The sequence below is a fragment of the Giraffa tippelskirchi genome, chromosome 3 (genome assembly GCF_054371585.1).
Source record: "Giraffa tippelskirchi isolate mGirTip1 chromosome 3, T2T-mGirTip1v1.2.pri, whole genome shotgun sequence".
NCBI classification, from domain to species: Eukaryota; Metazoa; Chordata; class Mammalia; order Artiodactyla; family Giraffidae; genus Giraffa; species Giraffa tippelskirchi.
Window position 1 is genome coordinate 96,988,188 of NC_137277.1, and position 22,997 is coordinate 97,011,184.

The 22,997-nt window shown below is 35.7% G+C and overlaps 1 protein-coding gene across 5 annotated transcripts in view; it reads right to left on the reverse strand.

The window, feature by feature from the left end:
- The window catches only part of PSMD14 (proteasome 26S subunit, non-ATPase 14), a 101,469-nt gene extending 80,831 nt beyond the window's left edge, over nucleotides 1–20,638 (reverse strand). For 4 of the 5 annotated variants that reach the window (XM_081581613.1, XM_081581615.1, XM_081581614.1 and 1 more), the window contains exons 1-3: nucleotides 20,474–20,638; nucleotides 12,797–12,923; nucleotides 10,418–10,469 (exon numbers count right to left, since the gene is read on the reverse strand). In XM_081581613.1, the coding sequence (XP_081437739.1) occupies nucleotides 10,418–10,465 (48 nt within the window). In that variant the 5' untranslated portion in view covers nucleotides 10,466–10,469; nucleotides 12,797–12,923; nucleotides 20,474–20,638. Of the gene's footprint in view, nucleotides 1–9,716; nucleotides 9,796–10,417; nucleotides 10,470–12,796; nucleotides 12,924–20,473 lie in introns of all 5 variants that reach the window. The other variant, XM_081581617.1, reaches the window with a different exon arrangement.
- Nucleotides 20,639–22,997: the final 2,359 nt, after the last annotated feature.

The window sequence follows — 22,997 nt, forward strand, 5'->3', positions numbered from 1 at the left end:
AAATCATGCAAGCCCTCAACATTCATCCATTTAGCTCTCATCCCTTTCTCCACCCTACTTCTATAAATTTCAGAGAAGAATCCTGATACAATTGTCAAAATACATGCATTCTCTTTACAGGTCCATACATTTGTTCCAAATCCCACTGAAACGTACATTCCCTATTCAGATAATCTGGCTATCTCCCTATATTCCTACAATTTTCAGACCCCAAGGAAAGGCCCAAGGAAGAACCTTGTAGAAAGACTGAGCTATAAAATATTTGAAGACCTCAGTTTCTACCTATAAAGCAGAAACTAGGAAATGCATATAGTAATCAGAATCAGCAAGGGGGAAGGCAATCGTAGCCAGAAACTCTGGAACGAGTTACAAACTGCAGTAAAATCACAATTATCTCTTTATAGCGATACAGCAATATAATAGTAACAAAAAAGTATTTTTCTAGGTAATAAAACAATAATTTCCCATGAAGTAAAAGAACATCTTTTCTATAAAACAGAAAGGGGTGTTTTTCCAAAATTATATTTTATCATTCTGTCTACTTTTGATAAGCGTTTTGCTTCTAATTACTCAGGTTCTTGTGTTTACAACACTACAAAGAACTGACAGTTAACAGAAAGAGAGCACAGGCAGGTAAGAATGTAATCAAGTAAAAAGATAGGAAATGTATATACAATGAAACAGAGAAAAGTACAATTAACCCAGTCATCACTTAACTTTTTATTGTCCCTAAGCCTTCCCATTGTGCCCAACACAGGTATTCATTCAGTCTCCTCGAGGGAGAGCCTGTGAAATCACTGACAACAGTTTGAAAAGCAGCACTGGGAGGCTGCCCAGTAGAGACCATCGCCCTGCTCTTGGGGGCATACTTCCAGGATGCTCAACCCAGATAATAACTCATGAAGAACCACCTTGAACGTATGCTGTGGAGATAGAACACTGGCCATGACTGTCTAGATTTTAAGTGAGCATGATACCTAAAGAACTGCCCAAATGATAATATGAACTAAAAAATTAGAAATCATATTATGCAAGTTTAAGATTGGAAGCCCAAAGATCAGTGTACCAAATGAGCAAGGTGACCAGTAAATCAAACATGTAAAATGATGTTGAGGGAAAGGAAGGAAAAGATATAAATTGAATTTTTATGATCATTACATCCCACATATGTGGAATATAAGATATTACTATAATATCTTAGTTTCCTGTACTAGACAAAAGTATCTTCTCTTATTTCTCACTCCATATACCCTTTCTACCAAAAGCAGTATCAGTTGTCATGGATCCATGATATCCTTGACTTTAATTTTAAAATCTTAACATTTTGTTTTTCCTCAGAATTTTGACTTTTTATTTCATCAGAATGTGATCAATTCTGGAAGACAATTTCACTGTAATTGAAAACACATCACTGCTCCCCTTATGTTCTAAAGAATTCAAGCAAATCATTTATGGTAATTTCATATTAAAATAGGAATTAAACATTCACAAATGTCAAAGACCTTTCCCCTTGAAAGACCAGTCACAACTGGAAAGTTCAAACAAAACAACACAGATTAACCACAGTGCAACCACCAGAAATTGGTTTCCCTTTCACTTGAGAACACCCAAAAACAGATATGAGACTTCTCAGGAGCATCACATTTTTCATAGGGTTTAATATCTATGCAGAAGAATTACATTACAATGACACCTAAAAAGAGTATGCTCTAATTAGCTTGCTTTTGACCTGACCTCTTTCTTAATTTTCTACATTGAAACATCAGCTCAAGTACATGAATAAAATAATTAGGAACTATACTTTTTAAAATAATAAAATTATTACGTCAAGAGCAGCAAATGAAGAGAATTACATGCATTTTGTATTTTTACTTTGTTTCTAAAGCAAAATCATTATTTATTTGTAGTTAAGCAAAGAAAGAAAACAATTCAAATTTCTTGACCCTTTAGCTCAAACAGTAAAGAATCTGTCTGCAATGCGAGAGACCTAGGTTCAATCCCTGGGTCAGGAAGCTCCACTGGAGAAGGGCATGGCAACCCATTCCAGTATTCTTGCCTGGAGAATTCCATGGACAGAGGAGGCTCGTGGGCTACAGTCCATCAGGTCACAGAGAGTCAGACATGATGAGCGACTAACACTTTCACACTTTATCTACTTCTTAATAGGAAGAAAAATGACCAAATTATCTATCAATGTTTAGAAAGGCTCTTTGTAAATGTTCAGGGGATCACATTAGGATAGATACTTAAAGAATCACATGGGGAAAAAATGTAACCAGAAGCATCCATCGGTATATAAAAACCGTTAATAAAGACAGGTTAAAGAGCTCAGGAACATAAAGAACTCATAAAAAGCCTTTTGTAAACACCTGTTGATTTTCAAGCTACTGCACCAGCAATAAACAAAAGTTTTGTTTCAAATGTGACAGGTGTAAACATCAACTGTACACATTAATCTACGCTGGCCGAAGCCACACTAGAATCTCCCTAGTAGACACACAATAAAAATAAAACATAATAATCTGTAATTTATTTCAAAACAGTATAGTAGCTTCTTGTCTCTGCTTTCATTCCTGCCTTAAGTCTCATCTCCAAGAGTATCCAGGTTCTTTAGAAATGGAAGTATGATGAGCAAAACTCCTGTGCTCAGACATCTCTAACAACTTCCCAAGTCAGTTGGAAGAGAATTTCCTACAAGGCCCTACATGATTTAGTCTCTGGCAACCTCTAAAGTGTTACCCTCTTCAACTCCAAGATTAAGAGAGAATATGGAACATCTAAGTAAGGCATGAAAATAAAATTAAAATGAATTTCTGATTTTGTTTTACTTGGCAGCTTTTAAAAGAAGTTTAAAGGAAAATGTTAATTAATGTTATTCACTGAGTTGTTCATTTTCTGTATTGTTGTTCTTATTAAAAAGAAAGAACATTATTTATGAAGTGGAAATTCCTTTTGTCTCCCTCCCTTCTCATGAACCTGATTTGGGTTATTCAGACCTGTGGTATACAACATGGTAGCCACTAGCTACATGTGATTCCTCAAATTTAAGTAAAATTAAAAATTCAGTTCTTCAAGTCATTCTGGTACACACTGTGGACTCAACATGCAGCTGTGGAATTTAAGTGAATTAAAATTAAGTAAAATTAAAAATTCAGTTGTTCCAGTCACATTTCAAAGGCTTAAAAATAGCCATGTGTGGATGCTAAGTCACTTCAGTCATGTCTGCTCTTTGCAACCCTGTGGACCATAGCCTGCCAGGCTCCTCTATCCATGGAATTCTCTAAGTAAGAACACTGGAGTGGGTTGCCATGCCCTCCTCCAGGGAACCTTCCCAACCCAAGGATCGAACCTGCAGTGCTTACATCTCCTGCATTGGCAGGTGGTTCTTTACCACTAGCACCACCTGTAAGTCCTTAACAATAGCCACATATGGCTAATAGCTATTGTATTAGCACACACAGAACATTTCCTTCACAGCATAAAGTTCTATTGGACAGAGATGCTTTAGAACTTGTAATACTTTTACCTTTAAAAAAAGTTATTCTATTTTAAGAATTAGCATTAATGCTTTCATAGTGTATATATGTATCTACAACTGGAAATTTTCTCTTAATATGTTTCTATTATGCATACTGAGATATATAACCTAGTTCACTTTAACTGCTATATAATATTCCATCATAATGCATTTTGACGCTTAAGTACTTTGCAATTTTTCAATAATCCAAACTGTCACACCCAGACCAACCCTAAGGAAAAAGGCTTCCATGAGAACTGTTGCTTCCTAAGTCTTCATTAACACGTCACAAAAAGTGTTTGTTTAAAAAAAATTAATCTAACATTTGTTTTATTTTCATAACATAAAATTTACCATTTTAACCACTGTTAAGTGTACAATTTCATGTCATTAAGTATATTCACACTGTAATACAATCATCACCACTGTCTACATAACTTTCATCTTCCCAACCTGAAACTCTGTACCACTAAACACCAACTCTTCATTCCACTACAACCCCCAACTCCTGGCAACCACCATCCTACTTTTTGTCTCTATGAATCAGACTAGTAACTCATTTAAGCAAAATCATAAAATATTTGTCATTTTGTGACTGGTTAATTTCATTCAGCATAATGTCTTCAAGGTTCACCCATGTGGAGGCATGTCTCAGCACTTTTTAGGTTGAATAATAATCCACAGTATTAATATACCACATTTTGTTTATCCACTGAGCCATCAATAAATACAAGCTGCTTCTACCTTTTGGCTATTACAAATACTGCTGCTATAAAGCGGCTGTACAAATATCTATTTGAGCCCCTAATTTCAATTATTTGGGTTATATACCCAGATATGGAATTGCTGGATCATATAATTCTATTTAATTTTTTGAGGAACCACCATACCATTTTCCACAGAGGTCACACAATTTTACATTCCTACCAGCAATGCACAAGGGTTTCTCTATACTCTCACCAACAGTTGTTTATTTGCTACATTTTTTGGATAATAACTATCCTAACAGGTGTGTCTTCTAAAATTATAAAGTTTAATTTTCATAGGTAGATCTTTAATCCATTTGCTATAGATTTTTGTGTACAGAATTAGGTAGGAATTTAGTATTAGTTTTCCTTCCCATAAAGAAAGCCACCTGCTTCAGCATCATTTAATGAATAGGCCTCTCCTTCCCCACTAATTTTTAATACCGTCTCTACTATAAATCAAGTTTCCATATATACATGAGTCTATTTCTGGACTTTCTATTTGATTAAACTGATCTACCTATGTCTATCTTGGGAAAACTCCAGGAGATGGTGAGGGACAGGGAAGACTGGTGTGCTACAATCCATGGAGTTGCAAAGAATCGGACACAACCTGGGGACGGAACAACCACCACCACCTATCTCTACACCAATAAAACACTACTTGAGTCACACAGCATTAAAATATATTTTGATATTTGGTAAAACAAAATTTCTTTTTCCTTTCTAAGAATCTCTTTGCTATTCTTGGGGTTTTTTTTCTCCTATATAAATTTTATAATCAGTTTTCTAACTGCATGAAAATTCTGGTTGGTATTTTTATTGGAACTGCATTGAATTTATGATTAACTGGAGAGAACTGGCATGTGATATTGAAACATCATTCAGGAAAATGGTGTTACCTCGTCATTTATTCCAGTCATTTCCCCCATTACTATATTAAATTAATCCCTTCTATAAAATGTTAACACTAAAACCTGTAAGATAAATAATTAAAAGAACATTTCTACTCCAAGACTCATAACAGAAACCAAAAAATAGTTATTGGTTTTAAATACAAAATCCATACGCTGTGGATTTGGGAGTTATGACAAATAAAATAGATCAAATTCAATTTGTGAAGCTTTTTTTTTTAAGTCTAGTCACCCGGAATAATCCTTCAAAATGTAACTTACATCTCACCACTTTCAGAAAGCTTTTTCTGACCACCCCCCTATAGTACTTTCCCTTATTTTTGCATCAGAAATTACTGAAGTCAGTGTTAGAAAGATACAATCTGGTAACTTACAGGTAAAACATATGTTTTTAGTTTGTTTTTAGTTTGGCCTATATCATGTTTCTTAAAAACTAGAGACTAAAAAATTTCAGGAATTTCACACAAAAATCATAGGATTTCTGACTTACAGGATGTTATGTCACTCTCTCTCAGAGATTCCATTCAGGAGATTCCATTTCCATGCTTCCTGGGTTACCAGGGCAGGCAAATCACACATTGATTCTTAAAGTTTCTGTCTAAAAGTGACCTGTTAATTTCCAATTCACACTCCACTGGCCAAAGCAAAATCACAAGCAGGCTAAGTGCAAAAATGATGGAAAGGCATAGTCCTACTATGTTCCTAGAAGGTTAAAAGCCAAAAATACCTCATATAATTGATGACTTTACCTTTAAACTCTTTCCTCCTACCTATCCTCCAAACTACCACTAGAAGTACTTTTCAAAAACACAGGTGGAATTATCTCACAACTCTGATAAAAAAATATAAAGTCTTCATCAAAGTACAACAACAGTTGGAGAAAAAGTAAAAATCACTAAGAATGGCATTCAATACCTGTTGAATGCCTATATCTAATCTACTGAAAACTCCCTTACCAGCTTCCTTCCCCATTCTTTTCCCTCATATCACCTACACTCCTGGCTTTCCTCAGTATGTCTTGGTTATAATCCAAAATTTAGTTCAAGCATCATTTCCTCAATTCAGTCTCACTTTCCCTTTTTGTGTAAAATATTAAATACCATATCCTATAAAAATCACATTATTTATAAAAAGCACTAACATTTGCTAATTTGAAGTAGTTAATATGTGCCAGGCCCTTAAAACATAACTGCTGTATGTCTACTAGTTTGTTAGATCCCTAGACTAAATAATGATATTCTTGTTTACTCTGGTATTCCCCATAGCATAACAACCAACATATTAAAAAAGTCACAACACTGGTCTAAAGAATTCAAATACAAGATAATGCCACTGACATTTTACTCCAGTTTCATTCACTTTTACGCTTATCTCAACTCTTTCTAAAGTTAAAATTGACCAAGAGACTTAAACTAAAATTTCTATTTAAATTTGTTTTAATATGTATTTATTGGGTTGCACCAGGTCTCAGCGGTGGCATGTAGAATCTTTCAGTTGTGGCATGAACACTTAGCTGAGGCATGTGGGATCTAGTTTCCTGACCAGGGATTGAACCCAGGCCCCCTCCATTGGGAGTGCAGAGTCTTAGCCACTAGATCAGAAGAGAAGTCCCTAAACTTGTGGATGGAATTCCCTGGTAGTTCAGTGGTTAGGACTCTGAGCTTCCACTTCAGGAAACACGAGTTCGATCACCCATCAGAGACCTAAGATCTGTAAGCCACATGGCAAGGTCAAAATATAAATAAATAAAATAAAGTAACTATTATTATATTATTTTAAAAGAAACTTTTAGAGACTGCTGACTATGCTTTGGCTATGCCCATCTCTTGGGTTTAGTCTTGACTGCTTTTAGAAATAGCTTAGTTGCCAAGACCTAGGTTGGGATAGTTATAAAAACAATCAAGCAGTCTAATGAGAGCAATAAATGCTTTTAATACAATCATCTCATATCTTTCAGTAATTTCAAGTTCATAAGCACTATAGCAAAGTAAATAAAAACATATTTGAAACAAAAAGCTATTCATTTACAAATTGTAATAGTTCTAATAAAACATCTGTTTTTGCTTCACTACTGATAAGTTATACTGAAGTAGGATATTATGGACAGATTTAATGATTTTAGCCTGCTACTTTCAAATAATAACATTTGAAAATGTAATATTAAAAAAAAAGTTAGGTTGTCTTATAGGGTATGCATACCATAATGAAAAACTAGGAAAAAGTAACAGGATAAAGCTAATGGAAGAAAGATTCAAGAAAGACACTGTGAACAATGTGATATATTAAAACAGTGAAAAGAGAACTAAAAGTGAGCCAACAGACTGGGCAATTTGAACAATTCTAGTACAGTAATGGAGGCCAGAATATAATCTCATCAGTCAATGGAAGTGCTGCTGCTGCTGCTGCTAAGTCGCTTCAGTCGTGTCCGACTCTGTGCGACCCCATAGACGGCAGCCCACCAGGCTCCACCATCCCTGGGATTCTCCAGGCAAGAATACTGGAGTGGGTTGCCATTTCCTTCTCCAGTGCATGAAAGGGAAAAGTGAAAGTGAAGTCACTCAGTCGTATCCAACTCTTAGCGACCCCATGGACTGTAGCCTACCAGGCTCCTCCGTCCATGGGATTCTCCAGGCAAGAGTACTGGAGTGGGGTGCCACTGCCTTCTCCGTCAATGGAAGTAAGGAGGTAGAGTATGTGAGTCTAAGCTATTATTACAGGAATTCTAGAAATGAAACGTTTAATGGCAGGATGCAGTGAAGTTTTGGGGAGATACAGTTCATTTAAATATCTTTGTAACAGAGAAGAAGGTCAGTGGAGATAAGTAAGGTTTCAAGACAGGATGGGATCAGAGAATAAGTGAAAGGATTAGCCACGGAAAAGAGAAGTCATTTCTAGTCAAAGAAAGCTGAGTCAGGAGGATGGATGGAAAACTTCATTCTGCTACAATTTCAATGTTTTAAAAGGGCCATCAACAAAGTTAACAGCAAGTATCCTGCCCCTATTTATGAAGAAATTCTGACTTTTTCATTATATGGTAAGATAGTAACATTTCCCACTTATTTTTGGAGGGATAAAACAACTTATATCTCCTTTTCTACTTGTATTGGTTGCTACACTTGCTACGCATTATCAAATGGAAACAATAGCTATTATCAATCCAAAGATCTTTGACTTTTTATTAAAACTAAATGATACACTTGGGACTTCCCTGGCACTCCAGTGCTTAAGACTCCCTGCTTCCACTGCAGAGGCGTGGGTTTGATCCCTGGTGAGAGAACTAAGATCCTGTATGCCATGCATGCACAGCCAAAAAAAAATTTTTTAATAAACAATACACTTAACCTTTTTATTCCTTATTACAAAATAAAACACAACATTTCATTTTGTAGAAGTAACATCATATCTGTTTGTCAATTTAGTCTAGAACAAGAATAAAATAAAATTTTAAGAAAAAATATAATTATTGAATACCTAGTATTTGATAAACAAGGTTATCACAGAAATATTGAATACCTAGTATTTGATAAACGAGGTTATCACAGAAATAAGAACCCTATATATCATTCTTTTGAAAGTCTGTCATCTAACCAGAAAAATGAAACACATGAAGTAACAGATTCTCAGACAACATATTTTTAAGTTCAAACAAGAGTACAATTGAGGAGGAACACGGGCTGATGAAATTATCCAAAACCAAGGCTAGGTTACTGAACCAACACTTAGTTTTCTGCTCAATACAAAGGTTTGCAGTGGTCACTGAGGTATGATGTAAATCAATTTGTGGTCAGTCAAAACATCATTTCATGTCCAGCAATTTACAGGCATGGATTCTGGCATGGATACATAATTTACTGCATCTACTACTTAAGGGAAAAGTTATTTTGGTATTTAAATTTGAAGCAACTTCTCTTAAGAATTCCTGTAAGGTAATACCTTTACCTGTAATTTGCAGGTAAATGTGAAGTATCTATACACCACCTCAGTTCACTTTTGACACTTCTATATACCTAAACAATATTATTGCTGATTTTAGAATGAATCAGAAAATTCTAGAAGCTATCTGTAATGTTTGCAAAAGTATGAAAGCACCTTTAGGGGCCAAGTTCAGAGAAACTTAGACCTCTTAAGCAAATGTATTACAAAGATTTTAGAAAAATGAAGAATCATAAAGAAACATGCTTACAGAAAAGGAACATGAGAAACAGTCAAAACTAACAAATGGTCTATTCAAGGATGCAATACAGAATCATAAAATGATTTCAACATCCTAAAAGGAAAAGGTTTATTAGCCATCAAGCACAACGGGTCTAACACAGAATTCTTGTAAAAGTGCCTAAGAAACATTGAAAATTTCATGAAATCTCAAACACAACTATTTCTCACACAAAATATTAGCCTACTATGAATAAAGGAAGACAAAGTCATTGATAGCAATATGGAAATATGGGAAAGCTGATCACTAAAAAGGGTTCTAAAGGCAGGTTAGAAAAATACTCCCAAAATGTTGACATAAAATAATATATTACATAAAAGTCTCACATAGTCATCTTTTTTTGTGACTGAAGACTGGGAAGACAATCACTGTAGAATTCAAAAAAGGCAGAAATTTCTTCTTCAGCTGAAAGCAGACAGAATATTCTAAGATAGAAATCTATCTGGAGGCCATTTGCCTCAACTATACAGAACAAGATAAATGATAATATTAAAAATAACTGAAAATTAATTTAATTTTAATAAGAATGTGAAAGATATCATATATACCAAATTTAAAGGAAAGAGAGGTATTACTTATTCATCCATGTATCATAATTACCAGAAGGAATTTATCAGTGTTAAGATTGTACATACCAACATTCTATGGGTTTTCTGGATCTTGCCAATAGTACGCAATGTTTACTTTTTTATGTGTTACTTTTAAAGTCTACACTGTAAACTCAGAAATACGATATTATGAGTCTCTCTTTTTTTAACCAAAAGGCAAGTTTGATTATCTTGCATATCTCAAAAGTTCAAATCAAAGCAGAGAAAATTCTTATTCCTAGGAGAAAATTAAATTAAGATAATAGAACATATTCTCACAAGTTATTTAGTGTTGGTATACAACAACCAGCAGTAAGGGAAGCTTCTTACCATAAGGTTATCTATGAGGAGAGTTTCTTGGGAGTGATTTCTTTCTGTATGGATAACTAGTGAAAGGCTAGTAATTAACATACAAAGAAATACTTAGTCCATATACTAACCTGGCCCAGTCCAGGCATACCTCCTCCAAGTCTAAGAAGTCTGTCCATATTTCTAGAAAACAGAAACAAAGAAAAACGTTCCTAAGCACAAAAGTGTTGACTCAATTGCTATCTATGTAATTCACCTTCAGTCACTCAGTATGTCAAAAATATTGGTGGTAATTACAACACAACATCAGACTTCCTGTTAATTAACACCACATATTAATTCAAGAAGCTGTCTTCCATGCTAATTAACAGACCTTATTTTACTGCTTTGGTTTTGGGTTATCCCCAGTTTTAAAGACAAGCAATCTTAGCATACTTTCAAAACTTTGCTATCATTAAGTTAATTATATTTTCTTATTGTTATCTAATAAAGTACCTGAGTGAGGAAAAAGTGCCTGAAATGCTTATCATATGTATGATTGAATTTCCTTCAATTTGTCCAGAGTGTACAAATAAAAATCCTCACTTTTAAATTAAATTTTAACATCCTCATTAGTAAGTTCTGTGCTAATTAACTTACAGCTTGTCAGTTATCATCAAAACTACTGTGAAAGACATTGTGAGCAGATTATGGATCTCTGAATTAGCATCAAAGGCTTTAAAACGCACTCATTATACTAAACGAAATATTATAAAGTAAACATTAAATGCATTAGGATAGTGTTCTAGAATCCACACAGATAGTCTGCATTATTTCAGATACTGTGAAGATATACACCATTTTCACTAAGGAAATTCGGCTGCGGGTCTCAATTTTAGAGTAAATCAATACAAAGAAGATTAACTTTGAAATGTCGATCTGAATTTTTTTCATCTCTGGAGTAACTACAGAAGATAGTCTTAAAAGTTCAAAAATTTCACAGAAGAAATCAAAGGAAAAAATAGAAGGGTACTAATATGGCCACAAATACACAAAAAGGAGTAATCAAACTATAAAAATTAATATTAGTACAATTAAATAAACATAATAATGAAGCAATTTTTTCTACTTGAAAATTGCTACTATGCCTTAAAATTCCTCTTCTTCCTACATGTATGCTTTAGAAAATGGTATTACTACAAATTATATTTGAAACTAAATAAACACTAACAGATTAATTTAGTCACTTGTCCAAGTTGTTTTACTAGTTAGAACATCTGCACTAACTCTACTAACTTATAATCATTACACTGTTGCCTAATCATGTTTGTTGAATACTGCTAACAATTTAATCCTGTGAATATTTAACATTGTTAATACTGCAAACTTCATTCAAATCCTAATTTAGAAAAATGCCCAAATGATACAACCATGGAATCTGTACCAAGTGAATATACCACCATAACCAACACCTACATGAAGAAAGAGAATCTTACCAGCACCTAAGAATCTCTTATGCTCCCTTCCTAGTCTCCAACACTCTGCAAAGGTAGAATTTCAAAGTCTAACAGCACACCTTCTCAGGGTTTTTGAATTTTATATAAATAAAATAATATGTTTTGGGTCTGGCATCCTTCACTCCACAAGTTCGTGAGACTGATAATAGATACTGCTACTGCCGCTGCTAAGTCGCTTCAGTCGTGTCCGACTCTGTGTGACCCCATAACTCTCTTTAAAAAACGAAAAGGCACATAAGAAAACCTGATAGTCCAAACAAAATTTCCACTTCACAATCTTAACCCACCCTCCTAACAGCAACATTTACAAACAAATTCTCCATTAAATTCTCATTAAAATTCCATAACTCAAATATGGCATTCAATACACAGTACTTTTTAAAGGCTGTTGACTGAAAACAAAACAAAATAAAGCCCTGTGTATTTAAAATATAAAAGACATTTATTCCTCTACAAGATATTATTCCCTTCCAAGAAAAAAAAAATTCTTCTGGATCAGTGCAAGCTTACCAACGTATAGAACAAATGGGGGAAAAAATTTTAGACATTTCATATATTCCAGGCCAAAGTAAATTCCCAGCTGTGTTTAGTTTATCTATTCCCCCTGTGTTATTTCTGATGACTTTACACAGACTCCAGATGCTGTGAATATACATGAGCTATGTGGGGAGAAGAGGGAAAGAAAATCTGGCAGGTCAAACTTGTGTTTTTAGCAAAATGAAATGTCTCAGCAAACAGAAAAAAATATTTAGCAAACTAACACATTTAAGATAAGATAATATGGTTTAATAAAAAAACAACATTTGGAAATAAAATATATTGATAAGTGTTCTAAGTTACACTACTTTTAAGAAGTTTATAGAAAGCAGACAAGAACAAAAATGCTACTTGTGACTTCCAAGAGCTCTTAAATCTGGGCTTTTGACCCGTGTTAAAAGTAATACATTTTCATAATATTGTTATAACAATATCCTGAAAGAATAAATAAAAGTAAAATACATTCTTAATTCTTACCTGATCAGTAGCTACAGCTCTTGTGCTGTTAAGCTTCAATTTGCTGAGTTTGAAAAATTTCTTAATTCAAGCTCTTGTTAATACTGGCAGGTATTATTTTTGCCAAGGCTTTTTATTCCCCTCTCTCCTAAAACAAAAATAATTAATTAATTAAATAAGATAAAAAGAACTAAGGAGGGACATACATCAAGCAAAATTTCTAAAAACAAAATAGAAATCAAAATTGATTTTTAATTATCATTTCCTGAGAGTATAGGTAAAAAAAAAAAAAAGTAACAGCACTCTAATGATGACAATAAAGTTGACATAAGCCAAGGTTTCCTTGGCACTACTGACATTCAGAGCTAAGTAATTTTTCTGTTGTAGAGGGCTGTCTTGTGCATTACAGGATGTTTAGCAGCATCCATCCCTGGCCTCTACCCACTAGATCCGATAGCAAGTACAGCTGTGATAATCACAACCGTCTCCAAAAAAGGGAACCTTCCCACCCTGTTGGTGGGGATGTAAACCAGTGCAGCTATTATGAAAAACAACATGGAGGTTTCTTAAAAAACTAAAAATAGAACTACCATATGATCCAGCAATCGCACTCCTGGGCATATATCTGGAAAAGATGACAATTAGAAAAGATACATGTATCCCAATGTTTATAGCAGCACTATTTATAAATGTCAAGACATGGAAGCAACCCAAGTGCCCATCAACAGATGACTGGTTCAAGAATATTTCTCTCTCTCTCTCTCACGCACACATACACACACATACAGGAATATTACTCAGCCATAAAAAATAGAATGAACCATTGCCACTTGCAGCAACATAGATGGACCTAGAGATTATCATACTAAGCAAAGTCAGACAGAGAGGATAAAAACATCACCTATATGTGGAATCTAAAAAAATAATACAAATAAATCTATATGCAAAACAAACTCAAAGACACAGAAAAGAAATACAGTGACCAAAGGAGAAAGGGGGTGAGGAAAGGATAAACTTGGAGTATGGGATTAACAGTATAAACTACTATTCAGAAAATAGATAAGTAACAAGGATTTGCTATATAACACGGTGAACAATGTTCAATATCTTGTAATATAATGGAAAATAATCTAATATATATGTATATATATGTGTGTGTATATATATATATATATATAACTGAATCACTTTGCTGTACACTTGAAACTAACACAATATTGCAAATCAACTATACTTTTAAAAAAATGTCTCCAGATATTGCTAAATGTACCCTGGAAGGGTAAAATCATCCAGGTAAAATCACCCTGATATAAACAACATCTCAGACCACTGACAATATCCTAGATAATTTTCTCAAACTTAAAATCCAATGAGTGCTGGAAACACTGGGAGTGCTTCAAGAAGTTCAACACAGAATTACCACATGACCCAGAAATTCTACTCCCAGGTATATATCCAGAAGAACTGAAAACAGGTATTCAAAACAAGTACATGTACATGCATGTTTATACCATCACTATTCACAGCAGCCAAAAGGTGGAAATAGCCCAAATGTCCTTAAAAGGAGGAAAAGATAAACAAACTCTATATACATACAGTGGAACATACGGAATGTTATTCAACTATAAAAAGGTATTAAATATTGATAAATGTTACAGAGTGGATGAATCTCAAAACATGCTCTGTGAAAGAAGTTATATTCAAAACGTCATACATTGAATGATTCCATTTATATGAAATATCCAAAATATATAAATCCATAGAGACCAAATGCAGACTGGTGATTCCCAGGGGCTAGAAAAAGGAAAAAAATGAAGAAACTCCTTAGTGGACAGGGGATTTTACTTCAGAAGAATGGAAATGTTTCAGAATTATTAATGTATAGAGAGGGTAGTTGTACAACATTATGAGTCTACTAAATGACTGGAAAAGGTCAGTTTTCGTTCCAATCCCTAAGAAAGGCAATGCCAAAGAATGCTCAAACTACCATACAATTGCACTCATCTCACACACTAGTAAAGTAATGCTCAAAATTCTTCAAGCCAGGCTCCAGCAATACGTGAACCATGAACTTCCAGATGTTCAAGCTGGTTTTAGAAAAGGCAAAGGAACCAGAGATCAAATTGCCAACATCCAATGGATCATCAAAAAAGCAAGAGAATTCCAGAAAAATATCTATATCTGCTTTATTGACTATGCCAAGCCTTTGACTGTGTGGATCACAACAAAATGTGGAAAATTCCGAAAGACATGGGAATACCAGAACACCTGACCTGCCTCTTGAGAAACCTGTATGCAGGTCAGGAAGCAACAGTTAGAACTGGACATGGAACAACAGACTGGTTCCAAATAGGAAAAGGTGTATGTCAAGGCTGTATATTGTCACCCTGCTTACTTAACTTATATGCAGAGTACATCATGAGAAACGCTGGGCTGGAAGAAGCACAAGCTGGAATCAAGACTGCTGGGACAAATACCAATAACCTCAGATATGCAGATGACACCACTTTCTTTATGGCAAAAAGTGAAGAACTAAAGAGCCTCTTGATGAAAGTGAAAGAGGAGAGTGAAAAACTTGGCTTAAAGCTCAACATTCAGAAAACTAAGATCATGGCATGTGGTCCCATCACTTCCTGGAAAATAGATGGGGAAACAGTGGAAAACAGTGGCTGACTTTATTTTGGGGGGCTCCAAAAGCACTGCAGATGGTGACTGCAGCCATGAAATTAAAAGACGCTTGCTCCTTGAAAGGAAAGTTATGACCAACCTAGACAGCACACTAAAAGGCAGAGACATTACTTTGTCAACAAAGGTCCGTCTAGTCAAGGCTGTGGTTTTTCCATTAGTCATGTATGGATGGGAGAGTTGGACTATAAAGAAAGCTGAGCGCAGAAGAATTGATGCTTTTGAACTGTGGTGTTAGAGAAGACTCTTGAGAGTCCCTTGGACTGCAAGGAGATCCAACCAGTGCATCCTAAAGGAGATCAGTCCTGAGTGTCCATTGGAAGGAGTGATGTTGAAGCTGAAACTCCAATACTTTGACCACCTGATGCAAAGAGCTGACTCATTGGAAAAGACCCTGATGTTGGGAAAGATTGAAGGCAGGAGAAGGGGACGACAGAGGATGAGATGGTTGGATGACATCAATGACTCAATGGACCTGAGTTTGAGAGAACTCCGGGAGTTGGTGATGGACAGGGAGGCCTGGAGTGCTGCAGTTCATGGAGTCGCAAAGAGTCGGACACAACTGAGCGACTGAACTGAACTGAAATGATATTAAACTGTTCACTTTAAAATGGTTAATTATGAAAAGAATATAAGAATGTATATATGTGCATAACTGAGTCACTTTGCTGTACAGCAGATTGATACAAATTACAAATCAACTATACATGAATTAAAAAAAAGAACTAAAAAAAAATTTTTAAGTTAATTTTGTGTTATGTGAATTTTACCTCAAAAATTATTTTTTAAAGGATCAATGAGTTGGACAATGAATTTCTAAGATCAGAAGGAAATATGAAATATCCAGTTAGTATTCAACAAGGACTCTTTACACACTTTGACAACAAGAACCTGTTTTGCGAAAGAGGTGACATATTCTGTTATCATTTATGATGTTGATGCAGTTCAAATGTGGACAAATGCTGAAGTGTACACGAAGGTGAGTAAAAGGATAGAACACAAATTAAAAAAAAAAATCACTGCACTAACTAAATGGTGTTCATAAATCTAAAAATAAGAATGTTTTATGAGCAAAGATGATGGCTACCCCTGCTTCAGCAAAATACAAGCTTACTTTAAAACTATCTTATACAATTAAAAACTATTGCATCAGGGAAGATGAAACAGTTCTAGGAATGGACAGTAGTGATGATTGCACAGTGTGAATGTACTTAAATGCCACTGAACTGTAGGCCTAACAAAGGTTAAAATGGTAAATTTTATTACATGCATATTTTAACACACATACACACACACCAATTATTGAAAGTACAAGTAGAACCAGAAGAAAAGATAAGCTAGGGCCTCTTAAGAGACGTTATTAAAAACATGTAGGTTCATGTATGATGGATGATGAATAGCTAATTACATTTAAATGATGTTATCCATTTCAGGTACATATACCTTCAAAACCAGGAAAATACAGAACAAAAATTTGCATGTGCTATGTTTAAATTTCATTAACATTTCTAATATACTTTTTTTTTTTTACTATTCCTTTATTTTTACTTCTATAAATTATTCAAAAACTGACTTAAAGGTGTAAGAAATTTTAAAAGATCTACTGGACCCAGGTGGTAAATGGTGACGACTGTTTTTCTTGGTATATTAAGGTTAAGACCTTAAGAGTCTAGAGTCTCAGTGCCAGGATTCAAATCCTGGTTCCAACACATTTTAGCTCTGTGTCCTTGGGCCAGTTACCTCTCTCAGGCTCAGTTTTCTCATCTGTAAAATGAGGATAATGATAATATCTATCTCATAGAATTGTTTAGAATATTAAAGAAGACAATGCAATTAAATAACATTTAATAATGCTTGGCACATAGGAAGTAAAAAATGAATGCTAGCTGCTGTCATCAGCTGCTCATCCTATGAGCATAGCTACCACTCATTCAACAAAGGTTCTTCTTCCCAAACAGTTTGACATTTAATGAATTTCAAAACACTGGGCATATTTCACAGCAAAAACTGAATCAATCACACTGAAGAAGAGGGACTTGTTTTTTGCAGAACTTAGCAAAGGGGGTCATAAAATTTAAGTTGTTACACTAGAACATAAAAGAATACTTACAAAAAAAGAATATTTCAAATACTCAGAAATAAAAGCAATGCAAAATGTCTATGGACCAAAACTAAGTTTTTACATCTATCAAAAAGAAAAAGACTCAAGAGCTCGTTCCTGATATTATTAGCTAAAAAATTATCAGATAATATGAAAAAAGTGTTTATGCCTAACGTGTCATATATAATGTCTAGAACTCTGGTAAAAAACAGTAAAAAATAAGTATCAGTAATTTCAAAATCCTCATGATTTTCCACTTTTTCATCTCCCAAACTGAGCTAACAAAATCATGAAGCCCTTATCTGTTTTTCTTGTTTTCCAGTTCATTTTTTCATTTTTACTTCTCAACCCATGCTACACTTATATACTCTTCTCAGACTAAATTTATCTTCTCAGATAAATCCTTTACTCCATATTTGTGATCTCACTGTATTTCTAATTCCTCTACTCTCTGATTTGTGTAAAGTAATTAGGAATTTCTTTCTATCACTTTCTTCAGGGCTTTCTTCAGTGAAAGAAATAGAAACAGTCAACATTAAATTCAATTATATAAAGAAAATTTGGAAAACAAGATTCCCACCCCCCCCATTTAGAACAGTAAGGATAGAATTATTGTAAATATCTTGTGCTATCTCCTAATTACAGCACTGAAACAAAACATTTATTAAATAGTTCCTAGTATATAGGGCTTCCCTGGTGGCTCAGAGATAAAGAATTTGTTTGCCAATGCAGGAGACCCGAGGTTCAGTACCTGGGTCGGGAAGATCCCAGGGAGAAGGAAATGGCAACCCACTCCAGGGAAATCCCATGGACAGAGGAGCCTGGCAGGCTACAAAAAGTGGGACACAACTTACAAAAAGTGGGACACAACTTACCAACTAACAAATGAGGGCTTCATGATTGTTGTATATAAGATGATACAGAAATAGAGTCACTAAGGAATTTAGTGACTTTCACCAAAAGAATTTACCATCTACCTGAGAGGAATGATACAACCCAAGAAAAAAAGCATAAAGTGAAAAGATTCGCTGGAAAGGCTCTGGAGGCAATCAGACCTAGATTTGAATTCTGATGTCTTCACCTACTCTCTCTCTATATGATGTGAACAAGTTCCCTTCTTCTAGACTCTAGATCTAGAGTCTAGATCTCATCTTAAAATGAGAGTAGTATCTTTCTTGCAAGTCTGCTGTAAGAAAAAAAAATACAGAACCTAACACGGTGCCTGAGACATTCACAGATACTCAGTAACTGTTATTAGTATTCTCGTAGAGCCAGAAGAGATTATTTAATCCAATTCTCACTTTACAGATGGGGACACCAAAATATCATAAAACATAATGAGTGTCAAGTGAGTGCAACAAACTGGGTATAAGACAAGTTCACGAGTAATAATCACAAGTGCTTAGGCAAGGCCTTCACAGGTGGACAGCAACTAAGGAAACAAACATTGCTATAAAACTAAAAACAAATTTTAAGCACAATTGCTTTGTGTTACTGATTTTCAAACAAGGGTTCTGAAACTAAGTATTAAACACAAGGTTTACAGACAGGTATAAAAGTAAATTAAACCCATGTCAGACAGGTTAAAAATTCAGCTTTTCAATTAGAACAACAATATAATATTTATCAAGCATCCTAGGGGGAAAAAAATCTCCCAAACTCAACAGGTGGGGCTACATTGAAAGATCATGACTTCAGAACTTTCTCCTGTTGGCCACATGTAACTTTGTTCTGAAACAAAATCAAGACAATATTCAGGTTTTTCAAGAAATACCACTTCACTTAATGCATCCTGTAGTTAATTCTCAGCCACCACATATCTTAATCTCTTTAAATGCACAATAACCCACTTAAGTTTGTATGTTTAAAACATACCCAATTTAAACTTTACATGAGCCAGCTGGTAGTTTTATAAGACAAGACTAGAAGGCTACTATTATATTAATCATCTGCACTACAACTGTATTCAGTTCTTGTTATTTCACCATTATCAGTGGCCGTCTTCTTGCTTACTCACAAACATCAAGTCAGCAGCACTAAGTAATTTTGTGGGCAGTGGAAAAAAATAATTTTCACCCTAGAAGTACATTTCTTGCTCATTATAAAAACCTCTTCCTTGCCTTTCCCATTAAATCTTTTACCAACTTTTGGATACCAGTTTAATTTCAAGAATTTTTCCTTCGATCACAGGAATTATTTTCAAACTTTTTCAAGAAGTTTACATTTTTCTTCTTTGACTGACACAACGTAGTGTCCCCAGGAAAACTGAGCTCCAAGATGTAACACACAGTAGCAAGTCGCTACTTAACCGAAAACAAGAAATGTAATCAACTCATCAACAACTACTCAATTAGGACAAATTGAAAGTAAGTTCAAAGGCAGAGCAGAAATAACTGCACTTTGTTTTTAAGAGTTTCAAGGTTAAAAACCAGTGCACCTCTGGGTTTTGTTTGTTTTTGAAGGGAGACAAAAAACCTAAAACTAAATGAAAATGGGTCAAGGCCTATCCTTGGGAGAAGTGATAAAGCAAACATGCACTCAACGGTAAAGTTCATTTTATTCTCTCGCCCTGTTTCCTGTCTGGTGGGAAGTTTTTCAACACAAGGGTAACTTTCAACAGAACACAAACAGTGACCAAAACCAAGGATTCTCCCCGTATAGGGAGGAGAGGTTCCCAAAGTGTGGTGAATTCAGCGGAGCAGAAACGCCCGGAAGGAAACTACATCCAGACCTAACTTAATCAGAGACCCGGGAAGCCAGCGAGGAGGACGAAGGAACCTGGACTCCACCCTCACCGCCCGGGGCCCCAGTGGCAACTCGGCTGGGCAACGTGACTCAGGAAAGCACGGGGCTAGCAGCGGCCTAGCGCGGCTGCCTCCGCGGACGTCTGAGGCCTGCCTTCACGGGCTTACCTGAAGGCGGGCGGAGCGGGAGGTCGCGGTCTGGACCCTTGTCTTCCAGGAGCAACACGCGGCGACAGCGACAGCAGCAGCTCGGACTGGGCCCGGCTCTGGCTCGGCGAACCGGCGATGAATCAGCCCGATTCCATTCAAAAGAGTCGCCCGGGCCTCTGCTGCGAAGCACTTCCGGGTTCACTGCTCCTCTTCGGCTTCCGTTCCTCCGACGGCCAATTGGAGACGACTCGGGAGTCGGGCAGGCGTCCCTGGAGTAGCGCCCGCGACAGACGGAGCGGGCCAGCTTCTTGACTCCAGGCTCGGAGGGCGAGGCGGAAGTTAGCGCCGGACATCCTCGGACATCCTCGCTGCTCCGCCCTCATGTCTGCCTTCCCCGCTTCTCCGCGCTCGGCCAGCGCTGAGATCCGAGACGCTGGCCTACGCACCCTGCGAGGTGACTGGATAGGAAATGGAAGTGCAAGAATGCGAAGTCCAGAACTCCTTTCGTTTTGGAGTTCATCGCGGCCCTACTTCAAAACGAAAAGGTTCAGTTGAACTAAACTTAACGTGGTTATCTGAGAAGCAAGAGAGAAAAGGGAGAAGTGTGAAAACAGTGGAAATCGGTCGGTCTGATGTTCTTTTCCATAGTGCAGTCTACTCACCTTCTTGTCTTTACCAATTTGCGAAGATACAATGTCAAGGAAAACAAACATTTCGCTAACAGCGAAACCATCTATTTTAAGCCCAATTTAATTTACAAAACTTAAGAAATCATTTACTCACATTTCTCCAAGTAATTATCAACAATAACGTTTTACCCATTAGCTCCCCTGCTAGGTGTTGAGAGCAAAACCGCCCAAGAAATGACTATTGACAAGTTTACATCACAATTCAGTACAGGCTCTGTTTAGAGCCGGACGTTTACCAAGCCCTCTCACTTTGTCAGATATGTTCTAAATAATTAGCATCTTTAAAGCATTCCTAATACAAGAAAGGTAATCAATCTACTGGATAGAGGGAAAGGAAGGATTGCGACATCTGAATCCAAAGCTGTTTGAGTGGCACAATTATACAGAATTTCCCACTCAAAAATCGCTATCTAAAAAATCGGCATAGACCATCTTATTTACAAAGCAGAAATAGCAGCACAGATGTAGAGAACAAAAGGATGGATACTAAGGGGGAAAGGGGAGAACAGAAAGGATTGAGAGATTGGGATTGACATGTATACACTATTGATACTATGTGATGACACTTAATGGTCACAAACTTTCCAAATTTATTAAAAAACATTAATCCACACATCCATGAAGCTTAATAAAGTCTAAGTGGGATAAATTAAAGAAATATACACCTGGACACATTATAATTAACCTGTTGAAAACCAAAGTCAAGGAGTGAATCTTGAAAGTGTCAAGAGAGAAGCCACTCGTCACATAATCCTAAATAAGGTTTACAACCAAAACTACTGAAGCAGAAAGCAGTGGGATGACACGTTCAAAATGCTGAAAGACTGTCAGCTAAGACTTCTGTATCCAGGAAAACTATCCTTCAAAAATGAAGGAGAAATTAGTACATTCCCCAAATGCATGTATAAACAAAAATAACAAGAATTTGTCACTAGGAAACTTGCCATACAAGAAATTCTAAAGGGAGTCTTTCAGGTTGAAATGAAAAACTAGACAATAACTCAAACCCATATAAAGGAAACCTGTAACTACATAAGTAATTATAAAAGTATAAATGTATTTTTTGTTTATAATTCTTTTTTCTCCCATTTAAAATACAGCTGCATAGTAATTATAAATCTTTGTTGATAGGCATATTATGTATAAGGATCTAATTTGTATCATAATTATAGTACAAAGGAAGCAAGCGGGAATGAAGCTATACAGTAGCTAAGTTTTTGTATACTATTGAAATTAAACTGGTATTAATCCAAGCTGTATTGTTCTAAATTGGTGATTGTAATCCCCAGTTCGGTTCAGTTGCTCAGTCAGGTCTGACTCTTTGGGACCCCATGGACTGCAGCATGCCAGGCTTCCCTGTCCATCACCAACTCCTGGAGCTTGCTCAAACTGAAGTCCATTGAATCGGTGATCCCATCCAACCATCTCATCCTCTGTCGACCCCTTCTCCTCCTGCCTTCAATCTTTCCTAACATCAGGGTCTTTTCAGATGAGTCAGCTCTTTGCATCAGGTGGCCAAACTATTGGGAGTTTCACCTTCAACATCAGTCCTTCCAATGAATACGCACGACTGATTTCCTTTAGGATGGACTGGTAATTAAAAGTACAAAGTAATTATAGATACAAATAAGTATTTAACATAAAAGGCGGGAGTAACAGGGAAATAGAAGAACAGAAAAATATATGACATTAAGAAAACAAATAGCAAAATGTCACGCATAAATACTATCTTATCAGTAATTACATTAAATGTAACTAAATAAATGCATCACAAATGGATTAAATATTCTAATTAAAAGAGATTTGTAGAATGGGTTAAAAAAAAAACCATATGCAAGCCACAAGAGACACAT